A 16211-nucleotide genomic window follows, 5' to 3' on the forward strand; every position below is an offset into this window, starting at 1 on the left:
TTGACATAAAAGACTTCACAAGCCCATTGAAAATCGGAGGGTTTTATGAGATCCTGGGCGAGCAATTCAACACATTCTTGTTAAGTAAAGGCAACGCGTTCTAGATTCATGCCAGAATGATTGGTTTTTGTAGGATTGATATCTTCATTTTGTTTGAATGGAAGTCTCATAAAAAAGTCTGAAACTTTCCGGAGAGGGTGAGGACAAGTTTGGGATAATTGTGAGTGAGACTCAAAACAACAAGATAAAAGACTTTGTGTGATGGGATCAAGGATTTCTTGCTGGATGATAAAAAGTTTTTGGATGTCCACAAACTCTAGAACCGATCTTTGAATTGTAAGCCGGTAGGCACAATTTTGAGATGTGGAAGTTGGGCAAGAATATCCCAGCCAATGATAAGATCTTTGTCAGGGGAATTACATCCAACAATTTTTGTAGTGATAGAGCACTAGGGGAAGATTTAAAGTGCAATTGATTTATTGCAAAATTTGGTTGTGAAAGTATTATCGAAAGCAAAATTGAAACACCTTGTGTAATGTGTCCAAAATTCTTCCGGGAGTATTTTGACATCAATAAGAGATGCCGCTGCTCAAGTGTCAATAAGAGTTGTCACCTAAATGGGCTTATCATACTTGGAAGTGAATATTTGAATAGGAACATAGGGAGAATGGAAGACAGAGTGTCGGAAATGGAAAGAATCGGAGAGAGAATTAGGAAAGAAGGCAAAGATATCGCTTGGAAATTGTCATATGAACAAGAAGAATAGGCTTTTATGGCACAAAGGGTTTCAAGTGAGGGTTTATCATCAATGGCAAATATTGACTCATATCATCATCATCAAGAGAAATCCTTGTGCTTTGTGCTATTTTCTGGATCATGTAACTACCTTGCTGCTTTGCTTGAGGACATGCTTTACCAAAATGTCTTTTTTTTATTGCAGATATAACATCTATATGATTTGGCTTTCTTTCGAGATGAATGGAAAGAATGCTTTCTTTTTCGAAGGAATTTCCATTTGCCTTTGCCATGCCTTTTTTTGTCAAAAGAGAATTTCTTGAAGTGCCGCTTCTTCTTATGATACGAGCAGGAAGGGTCATTGCAATCTTCTGCTGCTTCTAGATTTTAGCAAGTCAAGTCAACTCAATAAAGTTCACAGACCGATGAAAAAAAAATTCAATAAAGTTCTCATTAGCCAAACAAATGGAAAATTCGATGAATGCGACCCAAATCCATTGTAGGGTACAAGGCCTTGTTTGGGACACAGTCAAGGCCCGTGTTGCTTCACGTTAGGAGCATAGGCCAACTAGGGCAACCATTGCCAAACATGCTTGGCCCATTGAGAAGAAGTATACGCCTTCCATGACACAATGCGATGTGATGTCATGTGATATGTCAGGAAATTACCACAAAAATATTAATTGTGACAATTCATTCCTAAACCTTACAATGATTTGCCAATGCAGTCCGTGCAATCAATTTTGATCAGAAATAGTTAACATGAACGTCGACGTCCTATTTGGCATAGCCGTCGTATAATTATTTTAATTTTAATTTTAATTTTTAAGCTTTTCTCTTTTTTTTCTTCTAATGTGGGTTGTTACGTGAGGTCCGTACGAGGGTCCCGGGCCATTGTCAAACACATACGAGTGCGTCGGGCCCTCGCCTAGATCCAGCAGAGGGCCGCGACCCTCAATTATTAGCCAACAAGGGCCGTGACACCCTCGCCTGGATCTTGGTAAGGACATGGAGGTCCTCTGAGCTGACGAGGTCTACACTCTAATTCCATCAAACGTACACTACAGGAAAATATAACATCCACAAGGTGTTAGGAACGTGAATCGCCGAAGAAAAAAGTTAAATAAAGAAGAAAACACACGAAAATAAAATAACCCTGAGCCGTCCCTTATGGATGTTATATTTACCTGTAGTGTACATTTGATGGAATCAGCCATGGCTTAGAGTGGGGTTGCTACTATGAGGTTCATGGCTGAATCTCTAGAGCACTTACAAACAACCAAGCGTGCGCACGGCTATTAGCGCAAACTCGCATTTAACAACAGAAGTTGTAGGGTTGCAAAGTGACTGACGAGAACTCTAGCTTGTAATAAGAATCCTTGGTTCATATCCATAAGTTTCACAATTGGTTCACCATTGGTTCTGTAAGTGATGTCTCATTTTTCTAGACCTGGTCTTTAGTTTTCTACTTTGATAACCATTTGGAATATGTGAAGGATTATTGTAGAAAAGCATTCAAAAAAGCATGCTTCTTTAGTTGTCCAACATTGCCTGAGAAGCTCTTGTCGTTCACTTTATCAATGTGTTTAATTTACTAATTTGACAAAGAGATATAGGGATGTCCTCCCCTCATGTGCATGCATTTGAGCGATACAAGTATTCTTGACAGATTTTCTCTCTAGAATTCCCTTCCTTAATTGCAAGGGAATACTAGAATAGCCGTCGATGACATTAGAATGAACAGAGGCAAAGAGATCACAAATTAGTTAAGCATTTTCGGTAAATGGAGCAAGCACGAGCTAGGGCTTAATAGCATTTTATATACATGTGATCTCTCCCCCTACTAGCAGCTTAAATTTTTGGATTGGACTGTTTAATATGGTACCAAAGTCAAACTCTATCCTGGTTAATGTCATGTATATGGAATAAATTGTACAAGTTGTAGGATACCTACCCTTTTCCAATCACTTTTACTTAATTACAGGTCAATTATACGTAAAAATTATTAAAGTATCATACATTTCTTGTTTATGAAGTTTATATGCTCTTTATATATGTGTGTGTGTGTGTAATCTCTCCATTAGCAGTTTAAATTTTTGGATTGGAGTACATGGTACCGGAGTCAAATTTTGTCCTAACTAAATTTTTCTCTTTCATTTTTTTTCCATTTCAAGTGGTTCATCCAAGGACAATTGTCAAAAAAGTCCTAAATGTATTTTACGACGACAAATTCAGTCATAAACCTTTTAATTTATGTCAATTTAATCATAAACCTTTTGATAATTTGTCGGTTTAGTCATAAACATTTCATTTGTGCCAATTTAGTATTAAACTTTTTAGAAATTTGCCAATTTAGTCATTCCAACCAATTGGACGAAATTCGCTAATATGAATGTCGACCATTCGATTTGGCATAGCCGGTGTTAACGTGCATAATTATTCGCATTTTTTTAGAAAATTATTTTCCCCTTTTTCTCCTTTTTTTTTTTAATCTTGTCTTTTCCTTTGGCCTGTGGCTCGGCCATGGCTGATGAGGGCATCGTGGTCCCTCATTTGTGGCCAATCGTCGCCCATGGCCGAGTAGCATCCACATGCTGAAGGGAAAAAAGGAAAAAAAAAAAGCTAGAAGGAATTTTTTTAAAACAAAAAAAATGCAAAAAGTGGTCTATGTCAGCATTGGTCAAGCCATTTAGGACGACCAACGGTCAGCCGGTGTCCATGTAAGCGATTTTTGGCTAAAATTAGCTGAAATGACTAAATTGACACAAATAAAAGGTTTATGACTAAATCGACAAGTTGTCAAAAAATTTAAAACTAAATTGACACTATTGAAAGGTTTAAGACTGAATTTGCCGCGACACAATACGTTAATGGCTTTTGGACAATTTTTCTAGTTCATAATTCATTGTATTGCCAATAGCGATTTCTAAAAAAATCAGAAGTAGGGTGAACTAGGGGTTAACGATTTTAAGTTTCGTACGCGTTTCATATGGAATTTGAAATCTACCCGTCGAAATAGGTTCCTCATTTTTTAGAACTTAAAATCTATCATGCATATTCGGAAACCTACCATGTCACGGGTTCCAAGGTCACTTCCAAAGTTACCCGGGTTTCACATGCATTCTTAATTGAATCACCGTCTTTAAGGACCACCACTTGCTACTAGCTCATATTTAGAGAATATGAATGAATACGAAACATTAACAAAGCAAAAATCTCAGTCATAAAAATCGCCAAAAAAGGAAACTTAGAATAGTGATTCCATATTACAAACTCATCATCGGATACCATGGAATACTATATGATCGCGCGAATACGTGCACAAAAAAAAAAAAAAATACAAAAACTTGTTTTTAGAGCTTGCTCATCGAAACTTATTTCTCAATTTTTGGAACCTGAAACTTACTTTACAAATCCTAAAACCATGCTCACCCCTCAAATGAACTAATGTGGTAGGAAGAATTGCAGTGCATGGATTTCTTTGAAGTTTACTCTACTCGATTATAGGCAAAAAGACATCCGAAGTGCCAATATTTGTATGTGGCACTCACTTTAGTACCAATATATTTTTTTGGATCATTTAGGTGCTATTTTTTTTTTTTTGAAAAATAATTATTTCAGTACCAACTTTAATGAGCTTCAGCAGAAAGCACACATGGCATCTACAGGGCTCGTCAGAAGACCCTAGTTAGATTTTTTTTTTATAAATCACTTAAAAAAATCAATGTATTATTAAAAAATTAAAAATGAGCTAAAAAAAAAAACAGAAAGAAAGTTGCAGACGAGCACGAGCCGCAATTCCTTGGATTTCTCGGCGTCTACATGGAGGAGGACCTTCGCCCAGACCACGCTCGCACTTATTCTTCCTCTCCGCGTTATCTTCCACGCCCACTACGGGTCTCGCGGGTTCTCTCCTTCAAGTTCCTCAACCGTGTGATCGACCAGGACGACACCTGGGAGGACAGTCCAAGGTCCCGCATGCTCAAGGAGTGGGTTGCCTTCTGGCTCTTCAAACTCAGCTACTTCATATTCGTCTTCATCTTCTCTCCGTCCACCCATGGAGAGGCTCGACCTCGCCCCCACAACCCTTGCCTGCCATTGCTGTCGATGGTGTGACGGCAGTGGCGAGGACAGCCCTCGCCGCTGCAGCTTCTTCTTCCCTTCTTTTTTTTTTTGGATTTTTTTAAGGTTATTTAATTTTAAGCTTTAAGTTTAATCAGAGGGCCCCGGAGAATACTATAATGCCAAATGCTTGTTCGAGAATCTAACCTGAAAACCCGAAACCACTACGTAAAGTAACACGAGACATTTCAATCACTAGGGCTCGAACAACATCATCTTATTCTCTAAAGAGTACACCATCAAATTTCCTCAAGCAGGAAGAACAAAACACAAAACAAGGATCATTCAACCATGTTCATCACAGAATCCCCAATAGCGCAGTTAAAAAATGAACCAGAGTCTTAATTTCTCTCAACAAATAGCTCGGTGGTACCACTCGAGGAACCCTGAAAACAGAGAAGTCAAGTCGCAGCCCATCATGTTCATTATGTGCATGCTGCATATGCAAAAGATTTCCTCTGTGATATCAGTCTACCCATGCTAGAGTTATCAAAATGAGAAACACCACTTCAATGCAACCAAAAACTCATTCTGGATACACTTCAAAATAGTGTCAGCCTGTAACAGCCAGCTACCGCCAAACTCCAAAGTAGCCACAGTAGTTTGGTACAAAAATAGAAAGACAACCATTGGAGGGAAGTACGCTAAGAAAAGAAAAAAAATTTAAAATGTGCCAATGTGCCACTTATGAGAACTCAATGACAACGCCGATCTTTCAACAGAAAAGGAAAGAACATGGGCTTTCGATGCTTCTCCTATTTCGCCTGCGGATGAGAAGCAATGAAATCGACAGCAAGATCTATAGAGCTTATCTTGTCTGCTTCATTATCCGGAATCTCGAATCCAAACTCCTCCTCAAGAGCCATAACTATCTCCACGGTGTCCAAACTGTCTAATCCAAGATCATTCTGGAAATGTGCATTTGGTGTAACCTAGGACAAGAGAATCAGCTCAGAACTTGACGATTGATGCAGTAGTTACATTAATCAAATATTCCAGCCTTGCGGTTGCACCAGAAAAGCACAAACATAAAGTTCGTAAAAAATTGGACTCATTCCAGCAAGTGCTGATTGCAGCACGTGATCTAGGTAGGACTACTGCACGATATTTGCACAAAGGAGCCAATAGCAAGCACATGGCGCCCATAATGTTATTACACAATACCAACTCTCTACAAGAAGAGCTATTACAAACCACAAGCCGCTTTAGAGGCTCACTAAAAGCTCTGCTGCACTACATCAACAAGCCTTGCTGGTGTCAAGGCAAGTCGATATAGAACATGATAATTTATTCAAGTCCTTGCCCTTCGAAAAAAATGGAAGGGAACACATGGAGCAATGCAACCCTACACTAGCTGTACACACATGAGCATGACAACTGAAATGCACATAATGTCAAAAGGAGAAGTGAGAACAACTCAAAATCCATTATCAAGTAAATTAGCTGAATCTAAATAACACAAATCAATTGATAGACTTGAGACCAAAATAATAGCCTGATGGAGAGACGAAAATAACAATGCACGTGACTAAATTTCTGGATACAGTATAACACCCACCGGCACTATGTAACACTATTGTCTCTACGGTACTGTGTTACACTTATTAAGGTACCCATTAGTATGGAGTCAGGAAGGAAAAGGGCAATCAACCACCTCTCATATGTGGCTTTAAATTAGGCATACACAAAAGCCAAGTGAAAAGCAGGCCCATCCCCACAGATGCAGTGCAGGAAGACAATGAAGCCGATAGTTGTTCAAACAGCGAGGGTGTTACCAATCCTTCAATATTATTTTCTTCAAAATTAGTTCAGATTTTCTTCACAGAAAAACCAGAAAACAGGTGGGCAATTCTGCTACAAGCTCATCACAACTGCGATACTAAATGAACAGGTCCCAATTACAACACAAAATCCTTCATGAAGATTGAGCGTCACATTGCTCCATAGCCCATACACAGGTCCTAATATGGATGAGGATTCTTTTCTCCACCGGAAGACAAAAGCCAAGTGAAAAGCAGGCCCATCCCCACAGATGCAGTGCAGGAAGACAATGAAGCCGATAGTTGTTCAAACAGCGAGGGTGTTACCAATCCTTCAATATTATTTTCTTCAAAATTAGTTCAGATTTTCTTCACAGAAAAACCAGAAAACAGGTGGGCAATTCTGCTACAAGCTCATCACAACTGCGATACTAAATGAACAGGTCCCAATTACAACACAAAATCCTTCATGAAGATTGAGCGTCACATTGCTCCATAGCCCATACACAGGTCCTAATATGGATGAGGATTCTTTTCTCCGCCGGATTAATAATCTCATGTTCGTTCGGATGTGCTACTTCAACTTGGAGTAGGATTTCCGTAGAGTTCAGAAACAAGATTTCGATAGTCCATCAAGTTAAACAAAGTTCGATTCTTTAGCAATTGTTTGGCATGGAATAGTGTGACACTTGAGAAACCCAAAACCCTAGCCGTAATGGGATCTTTATCTCTCAACTGCAGATTCCAAATATACAAGTGTGCGCTATCAAATTGCCCTAAGAATGCGATCGGCAGAACCAGTACCTCCACACATTTCCAAGGCTAATGGTACGAAACAATCCACAGCACAAATGGGTATTCATTCAAGAGAAGGGAGCAAAACCCTCCACAAGCAACCTCAGCAACTAATAATCGCTAGTCAGGTCGCGTTTCATCTCCCAGTAACACAATGAGAAGAAGAGAGAGGAAGCAGAAGAAAAAAAAAAAACCTTGGAGGGTTCGACTTTCTGGAAGTTCTTGACGACGGAGACGACGCGATCGGTGACCTCGGACTTGTCGAGGAAGGAGCCCCGGACCTCCTCGGAGAACCGGCGGAGGAGGAGAGTGAAAGGGAGGGGGTTGGAGGGGAGAGAAGGCTTGACTGGGACTCGCAGGTACTTGAGCAGAGCGGACCTCGCAGTCGCCGCCATTGGTGCTTGGGTTACTCCTCAGCTCTCTCCCTCTCTCGACCTCGCAAAAACGAAACGCAGCGAAAGTGCGGAAGATGAAATGAAACCGCTCAGCGCTCAAAACAGCGTCACCGGGTTGGGAATTTGGGCCTTCCGGTTCACCGCGGCCCAAGTTTTCGGCCCACTTCCGGTCCACCCACCCCCTCCAAAATACTTGGAGATCGCGAGTTAGGCATGGCCACGGACCGTGAACCACCGGTTCCGGTTCGTGGCCACTATGGAACCGGAACCAGCCCTTGAAGGGGCAGTTCCAGTTTCGGGGTGGGGCCCAGGGGGGAGGGAAAGAGCCGTTGCTCTTTCCCTAATTTTTTAAAATCGAAATCGGCCCGTGAGGGGTCGAGCCGGTTGAGAACCGTTGGTCCCGGTCAACGGGCCGGTTTCGGTTCTTCTACAGGTCGGTTCCAGGCTCAAATCGTTCTATCACGAGGAGCGGACAACGATTTGGTTGAGGAGTCGCGGGGGGGAAGAAAACTGAAATATTGAAGGAACAACCTAATCTTGTTCAATTTGGGGATTTTCCTTATATTTATATCCAACTTTAAATTTCGGACAAAATTAAAATTAGTTTTAGTGGCCAGAAATGTCGGCCAAAACGAATATTTGGCCATTCGAAGAATTCATACTCTTATTTGAGATTGGTTTGGCCACTTCAGCTCTTATTTAAAACAACGCCTAATTTTACTCTCTTTTGAGAAAAGTCGTGCTTGGTAGGACTTTTGAGGAAATTTTTTGGGGAATTTGCAAAAGAATTCAGACGAAAGCGGTTTTTCTAAATGCAAACAATGTCCAATAAAATGGAATATAAAAGTATATTGGGAATCAACTTGGATTTAAAAGCTATTTGAAAAAAAAAATTATAACTGTAAAAGATTTTTGTTATATTTTTACAAAAAAGCTCAAACCTCTGTTCGCCGGGCTCAAGCCGCGCGAGAGAGCCAGATTTGGCGCCCGCTCTCTTACTCACGCATCCCCACTCTTGGCTCTTAAGAAGGTGGGGGAATCGAGCTGTCCACCTCACCTTTCCCAAGTGAGAAAGATGAACACCGGGGCAACCCCTAATGATTTGAGTTTCGAAAGTTTAGGAGGGCCAAAGTTAGGAAAAAGAGGAAAATTACCTTGACATTTTGAGAATGCCAAGGCTCAAAATTTCCTAAAAACCTGCCTCGGACCTTAGACTATAAAAAGAAAAAAAAATGCAATGGATTTCACCGGACTCTCCAAAAGAAATTTGGCCGAAGTGGTCGCCGAAGTTAACCCCGCTTCGTTCGTTGTTTATGTTGGGATCTTCCCACGATTCAATTTAAGCCGCTAATCGTTGCCATGAACTGCAGAAACTAAACGAAGGGCGGTCGGTCGGTCGGTCGGAGGTTCTAACTGCTGGCAGCTGCGAGTGTGCGTGGGTTGCCCAAGACCGGTACGTGAAGACGATGATGATACTCCTGTTCCTGCTCTTCCTCGGCATCTCCGCTTTGCTCTTCAAGTTCATCACCGCCGATGGTGGTCCTCATCATCCTGTCTTCTCTCCTGCTCAGCGCCTCATGAGCTTCTTCGCTAACGCCATCTTATTTTCTTCCTTTCTTTCTCTGTCCTTGGTCAGGGGACTTCACGTTAATGTCGAAGAAGCACGTCAAGCGCGACGAGATCGAAGATAAGGTGAATAGCCCACGATCCGTCTTTATCTTGTCGCTGCTTTTTTTGCGCCCCCGCCCCCGGTTGAGGTTGGTCTTTGTTCGTACGCGCAGGTTGTCTGGATCACTGGAGCTAGTCGTGGAATTGGTATGGTTTCGTCTCTGCTGCGTCGTGTCTTCCTATTGCTTCGTTTAGCTCGCCTATCGCGATTCTGGGTCATGCCATCCATTTCTACCTTACCGAGTATTCTTCTCTTCGTGCTGGATTTTCGAAGGGGAGATTCTCGCGAAGCAACTAGCGAATTTGGGGGCGAAGCTCATACTCTCTGCTCGGAACGAAGCTGAATTGGAGCGCGTCAAGGCTCAACTCACAGGTAATGTCATTTTTCGGTTATATCCCGCGACTGAATTGCCCACGATTGGGATTGCCCACGACAACGCTACTTGCGCATGGGATGCTCGCAGGCAAACATGCGCCCAATGAAGTGCAAATCTTGCCGCTCGATTTGGCGTCCGGAGAGGATTCTCTTCGGCAGGCTGTGGAGAAGGCTGAATCTTTCTTCGCTCGCTCTGGTGTTGACATCATGATCCACAATGCGGCCTTCGAGCGCCCAGTAAGTTGAGAGCCCTTCTTGAGCGGATTACTTATGAAGAATGCACATCACACTTGCATAGTGAGGATGCTGGAATTAGCAGAATTAAGAAGTCGGTCCTTCGCTTTTGGTGGATGTTTACGCAAACCGGCATGGTTAAAATAATATGCTTTTAGAAGATTGAGTGTGATGCCTGGAGGTACAGTAAAGTTATTTATCTAGAAAACAAAAATCTGGAAGATGAGGTCGAGTGACAGAATATAATCACTGCAACGATTTTCACAATGCATGGCAGTTCAAATTAATGTCATAAGACAAAGAAGCTCATTGAAAAGAATAGAAAAGAACCCAAAAGGAAAGGTAAGGAAAAGTATACCAACAAAATTAGCTCTTGCTTTAGCTGTTTGAATATACAGGGAATAGTTAATACCACTCTTCCTTCAATTATTGGATACTAGAGTAGCTATAAACTATCTTTTCTCACTAGCGTGAGACGGTAAACTTCCTACATCTTTAGTTCAATGCACTGGGTTCTTTGGTGGTCTCCGTTTTGAACTAGAAAGGGATACACAAAGATGCTAGCCTGGTCTGCACCCATCATATCATCCGGTTTTGATATTCTTATATCCCTGAAACTGCTTGTGTCATAAGAGAGGGTGCATGTGTACTGTGAGTAGCTAGGCCTTCATAATCAATCTTTTTGACTGTGGCAGAAATCAACAGCTTTGGATGTGACGGAAGAAAGCCTTCAGGTATAGAAAAATCTTGCTCTGAAACCAACAGTTTGACCAAATTTCTAAGACAGTCACATATTTCAATCTTATAGACAGCTGTTTTTCTCTCCTCTTATGCACTGATGGTGTTTCTGTTACAATTAGATCAGCAGGTTAACTCTTAACTTACCAACTATGCTCATCTTTTGTGCAACTAGGCAACGTTCGATGTTAATGTCTTTGGGACTCTATCTTTGACTCGGCTTTTGGCACCTTTCATGCTCAGACGTGGTAGGGGTCAGTTTGTTGTGGTACGTGCAAATAATTGGTTGGTGTTTACTATCCTTGGCAAGGAAAGATTCTTAAGGAAATTGGAAACTTTATGTCAAAATATGGGTGATTCTTGATATGTAGTCTCTCAAAATTTTCTAAAGCCTAGATCAGATATGTGAAAGAGGCACTTTTTTTGTTGAGATACAATGGGTAGCACGGAGGTTTGGAACTGGAGATCCCTTTGAACAACCTGTTCTAATTCTCTTATTGGTCTTGGATTTCTATGTTTAAGTAAATGTTAGCTTTACTGTATTTTCCCTGCTATAACGGCTCTAGTTGAATACTGAATCATTTTTCTTGCCTTTGCCAATAACCATTTCGTTAGTCATGTTTTCATCAAAAAGCTTCTGTTTTTGCCCTTTCGCAGATGAGTAGTGCAGCTGGGAAAGCACCTGCACCTGGTCAAGCTGTGTATTCTGCATCCAAGTTTGCATTGAATGGTTACTTCCATACTTTGCGTTCTGAGGTATAGAGGTTGTTCTGTTCTCAAGGGTATATTTGTGACTGTCTGTTTGGTAGTGTCTTCACTTTCTGGCTTACATATTTGGAGGAAGAGCTATCACTGAGATAGCCTGCGAGCAGAAGTTATGCGTCGCCTTGGTGCATTAAAGTATGGCTCTATCAGGAGTTCCAGAGTACAGAAATTGTATTATGTGAAATGATTGGATATGAGACTCACATGGTTGCATTCTTAAGCTGTAGATAGAGACAATTGTGCAAGAGTTACCTTGATAAATTTTTTATGCTAAATTGATGACGAAGTGGAGCATTACAAAGGAAGGAATCTACCATGTGAACTTGGAACAAAGAGATTTGCTCTTGTGGTACCTCTCAAGCATCCTGCTGGAGAAAGGGTGCCTTGCACAGTTGTTAATTCCGATCAACAGCTGCCCTTACCAGTTACCATGATCATGAATCCTCTTGAAATTGAAACTCGAAGAGTTCACTCAATAATTGCTATTAGTCAACTGGGACTACTTCAGAATTGTCTGTATGACCACTTCCTCTTAGATGTTCAAATCTTCACATCTTTTCTTGTCCCATTACAAGGATATCCGTAATCTCCTTTTTAACGGACAGTTGGATTTGGATCATTTAAACTTTTCTTTGGTACTTGGTATTGGGACAGCTGAGATAATCTTATGATGTAGCCCGAAGAGTCTATCTAGAATAACACAAGAAAAGATCCTTACAAGGAAAGTTGTGGTTGGGTCTGACAAGGTTCAGTGAAGACGAACTTTCTCGTTACAGAAAGCTTGTGATGAAGTAGATTGCGACTGTCAAAAACTAGAGAAGGGCTGGGATGTCTTCACGACAAACAGTCCAACTTGTACAAGTGTCCTACTCTTATGCATGTCTAATAAGTGGTTAAAAGGTCCCCGCTGGCAATTATGTGAACACAACGGACTGTGACATTCTTATTGTTTCTTTACAAACATGACAACAATGCTTTGATGTTTTACTCCTCTGTTAGTTCACGATTCTCATGCATGATTTTCTATAAGTGCATCTTCTGGAGATAATGCTCATCTCTTCCTTAAGTTGTATTTCTTTCAAAGGATGCCTATTTTTTCCTCATGCTTGCAGCTCTGCCAGAAAGGAATCAAGGTGACTGTTGTTTGTCCTGGACCGATAGAGACATCCAATGGATCTGGAGCAACAACATCAACGAAAAGAAGCTCCTCAGAGGTGATTTTGCACTATTCCTAGATTTTGCGGACAGAATAGGAGCACTTGTTATTGATACAGCTCTCAAATTCTTCGGCCAAGGACGATTCCAAATGTTTACTTGCTTTCATTAGTCAACTGCAACTTTCTAATGAGCAAATCACTCATGATTTATGCCTTCTTTCCTATTTCAAGGGTGTGATGAACTTATAAGTTGCCAACTAGAGGCTGATATACATGCAGCGGGTGTTACTCTTATTGCCAAGTTATCAAAAGCAGGGCAGCTGCTTCGCTTGTGTCCAGTTGAAAGCTCTGTAGCATCCATTGAAGAAGAACTTTTCCATGGACTGGCCATATTTTTGCAAAGAAGTAGAAAAATCTAGAGCAAAGAACATATTTAGCACTTATCATGTAACCCACCAAAACATGATTGCGTTGCTGGCAGAACTGAGAGTTGTCTTGTGATACCGTGAACAGCTCTTAAGAGATATTTATAGCCAGGAGAACAGAGAAAAGAAATTAATGACTCCAAAAACAGAACCTTAATATGGGAAACTTTTCTTAATAGATTACTTCCAGTTTTGGTGGTGGATGTTCTCAATATTACTACGAAAATGCCTCCTTGCCATCAGCAAAACAGTAGTTTCTGCACTTTTTGAGCTGGGCAGAAGAGAATCTGCCACTCAGCAATGTTACTATTCTCTTCATTCGTCAATGCCTAAAAATTGTTAAATCAACCTACTATGACATAGTTTCTCTTTCTTTGGTCATGTTCATGGCTTCTGTTGTATCATTTGTTTTCTGCCTTACCTCTACCTCTTCGTACTTACAGAAGCGTGTGTCATCTGAAAGATGTGCTGAATTGACGATAATTGCAGCCTCTCATGGCTTAAAGGAAGCTTGGATCTCATACCAGGTTGGTCTTGCCTATGCTTTTTTTTTTTTTTTTTTTTTTCGGACTTAGAACTTCCCAGCTTCATCATCTCATTTTTTGGATTATCCTCCATTTTTGTAATACATCTTGTTTGTTTTGTATGTTCTCTTTATTTTCAACGTCATGCTCTAACCTCTCTCAAGAGTTGAGAAGTTTCCTGCAGAACGCTTGTCAAATTAATAATGTGCAAGATCTGTCTTGGAAATGGAAAATGACCCAATTGTGATGTTACTTCAAAAACTTTATGCTTGAGGAATGAAGTCCTATAAAATGTCAGCATTCAGCGGTGCTTCTCTCTTATTTTCGTGTTAAGACACTTTTGCAACTTAGCATTTGATAAATCCAAGATATCAACAATTTCCTGGATATTATTGAAAAGAATATTTGACTGCTGAATGACCACACTTTAAAGAGTTGGAAGGCAATGGGATTCAATTTGACAGTTTCATTGGGCAGGTCCTCTTCAATAGTAGGAGTGCTTCTAAAAGAGTCTCTATCATAAATAGTATATCTTCCATAGCAGATAATTGCTTCTTGTGGCCAACTTTGTGGACTCCATTTGTAACTATGGCCAAGTTGGATCATTGGAGGAAATGCTCTTGAAGAACACTCCTAAGTCCTAATGAACTGGATCAGTATTTCTAGTTTGATGATGTGACGTACTCTCAAAATAGGTAGGAGCTCAGTAGTGAGCCGTGAGTAGCGTATAGTTTGACGAACTATGGTTGCAAATCTATTGTTGCTCTTTTGATGGGCACATACATGCATGCAGATAGTTCCATGCTGAATCTGTCATCCGGTAGAATTGTATGATGCAATGCCTCTCTGTTCTCATTCTCAACTTAACTGCATATATATCTCATGGAGTAAGTGGCTTTCTTGCAGCCTGTACTTGCTGTGATGTATTTGGTGCAGTACATGCCAACAATGGGCTATTTTCTCATGGACAAGGTACTTCCCATGCATTCCCTGATACAGGAATTGTCACATTTAGTTCTAGAAACGAAGGTTTGGTCTTACTTGGTGCTCTTGAAATGCTATGTCTCTCCTGGATACTCTTTTACTAGCCAAAAAGACAATATTCTGGTCTGCCCTTGTGTTTTTGGTCACTCCAATTCATTCTGTCTGAATTCACTGGGGGTTTTTTTGGGTGACAATGATTTCTAGATTGGCGGGAATCGACTAGAAGCAGCTGCTAAAAAAGGCAACACCTATTCTTTGGGGTTGATTTTTGGGAAAAGAAAGGCAACATGAATCCATCAACTGGCACAGTTCATTTGTCGCGGTACTGTACACATTTCGAGTACTCCTCCCTACGGGCCAAGAGTTGCATTCTGACAGATTAATAATGCTCGCATGAGCTGACTATGAAAGCAGGCACCTGAAATTATAATCACTTTGACCAATTTGTAATATGTCAATTTTTTCTATGCAAATTCGGTGACCGTGATTTTTCAGGTGTCCACCTCAATCCCATGAGGCAGCCGTTTCTGGGATTGATCTCACGCATCCCACAGCAAATTTCCACCACTGTTTCAGTATAGTCCTGTGTAGGGGTAAGCACCTGTCAAAGTAGGCCCCAGAACCGGAACGGATCAATTTTATCCGGTCGTTTCTAGTCCAATTCTAGGGTTTACAGGGTAGATTTCAGGTTCTAAAGATTGAGAACCGATCCCGACAAAGTAGGTTTCAAGTTCCACTTTTGGAATCTATCCACCCAAGCACCGCTAACCCCAACTTGCGCACCTTTCAAACTCATCGGGCAAAAGTTTTTGCACTTTCGAGATTATGCCTATTTGTCATACAATACCAAAAGTAACAATCACTTCCCCGAGGCTTCCCCGGCTGAATGGTGTGCTTTGTAGCTTCTAGCAGTGTTTAATCTATCTCCAACTTTGATGAACGCACACACATTTGGCAGACTCTTCAAGAAACGCATTGTTTGATCTCCACCTCCTTCAAAAGAATTCAATTATTTCATGCTGCCCATAGCTCTCAACATTCCATGATAACGTAGCTGAAGATGATATATTGTTTCCAGCTTTTATGGATTAACAGCTTTTAGCGAATAGAAATTTCTGTTGTTGCTTTACTTTCATTTTGCTTGATTAATAGATGAGTTGAACACTTCCCAATTGCCTTAATTTTTGTTTGCCTTTTCGCCGTTATGATGCTCTACGATTTTTGCAATAATTGCTATTTGTCTCGATTGTAAATTATGGGGTGTTTTACCAAAGTTCGTCCTTTCAAAGAACAAAATGATAAAATTGAAAAAAAAAAAAAAAGAACAAGGAATTGGCCAGTCTTAGATAGACCCTAGGACTAGGCCAGACAATCAGGGTCGTGGCGGTAGGTTTCAGGTTCTAAATATTGAAACCGGTCCCAACAAAAAAGTTTACAAGTTCTAGATTCGGAACCTACCCACTACGAAATTGCTCACCCTGAGGAGCATATAGTCTGGTTTTTTAACAGGCAAGGTGACTTAAGTAACATTGC

The 16211-nt window shown here is 40.8% G+C and overlaps 2 protein-coding genes across 6 annotated transcripts; one reads left to right on the forward strand and one right to left on the reverse strand.

Annotated features, from left to right (window-relative positions):
- Positions 1 to 5343: 5343 nt before the first annotated feature.
- LOC115748452 (acyl carrier protein 2, mitochondrial) lies at positions 5344 to 7891 on the reverse strand. Its single transcript, XM_030684938.2, has 2 exons — positions 7607 to 7891; positions 5344 to 5789 (listed from the first exon to the last, which is right to left on the reverse strand). The coding sequence occupies exons 1-2, from the start codon at positions 7805 to 7807 to the stop codon at positions 5613 to 5615; spliced, it is 378 nt and encodes a 125-aa protein (XP_030540798.1). The 5' UTR covers positions 7808 to 7891; the 3' UTR covers positions 5344 to 5612.
- A 1289-nt stretch (positions 7892 to 9180) lies between these two features.
- LOC115748370 (dehydrogenase/reductase SDR family member 7) lies at positions 9181 to 15177 on the forward strand. Of its 5 annotated transcripts, XR_007198897.1 has the most exons (13): positions 9181 to 9343; positions 9444 to 9499; positions 9589 to 9622; positions 9750 to 9848; positions 9940 to 10088; positions 10781 to 10819; positions 10999 to 11091; positions 11481 to 11579; positions 12701 to 12802; positions 13614 to 13697; positions 14390 to 14514; positions 14601 to 14666; positions 14883 to 14950. XR_007198897.1 is itself a non-coding variant. In XM_030684834.2 (12 exons), the coding sequence occupies exons 1-12, from the start codon at positions 9274 to 9276 to the stop codon at positions 14967 to 14969; spliced, it is 978 nt and encodes a 325-aa protein (XP_030540694.1). In that variant the 5' UTR covers positions 9181 to 9273; the 3' UTR covers positions 14970 to 15177. The 5 variants fall into 5 exon arrangements, 4 of the variants coding, with proteins under 4 accessions (XP_030540694.1, XP_030540695.1, XP_048137175.1 ...); XM_030684834.2 differs by lacking the exon at positions 14390 to 14514 and having other exon boundaries at positions 14883 to 15177; XM_030684835.2 differs by lacking the exons at positions 11481 to 11579; positions 14390 to 14514 and having other exon boundaries at positions 14883 to 15177.
- The last annotated feature ends 1034 nt before the right edge of the window (positions 15178 to 16211 follow it).

This window comes from Rhodamnia argentea, chromosome 6 (genome assembly GCF_020921035.1).
Source record: "Rhodamnia argentea isolate NSW1041297 chromosome 6, ASM2092103v1, whole genome shotgun sequence".
Classification (NCBI taxonomy): Eukaryota; Viridiplantae; Streptophyta; class Magnoliopsida; order Myrtales; family Myrtaceae; genus Rhodamnia; species Rhodamnia argentea.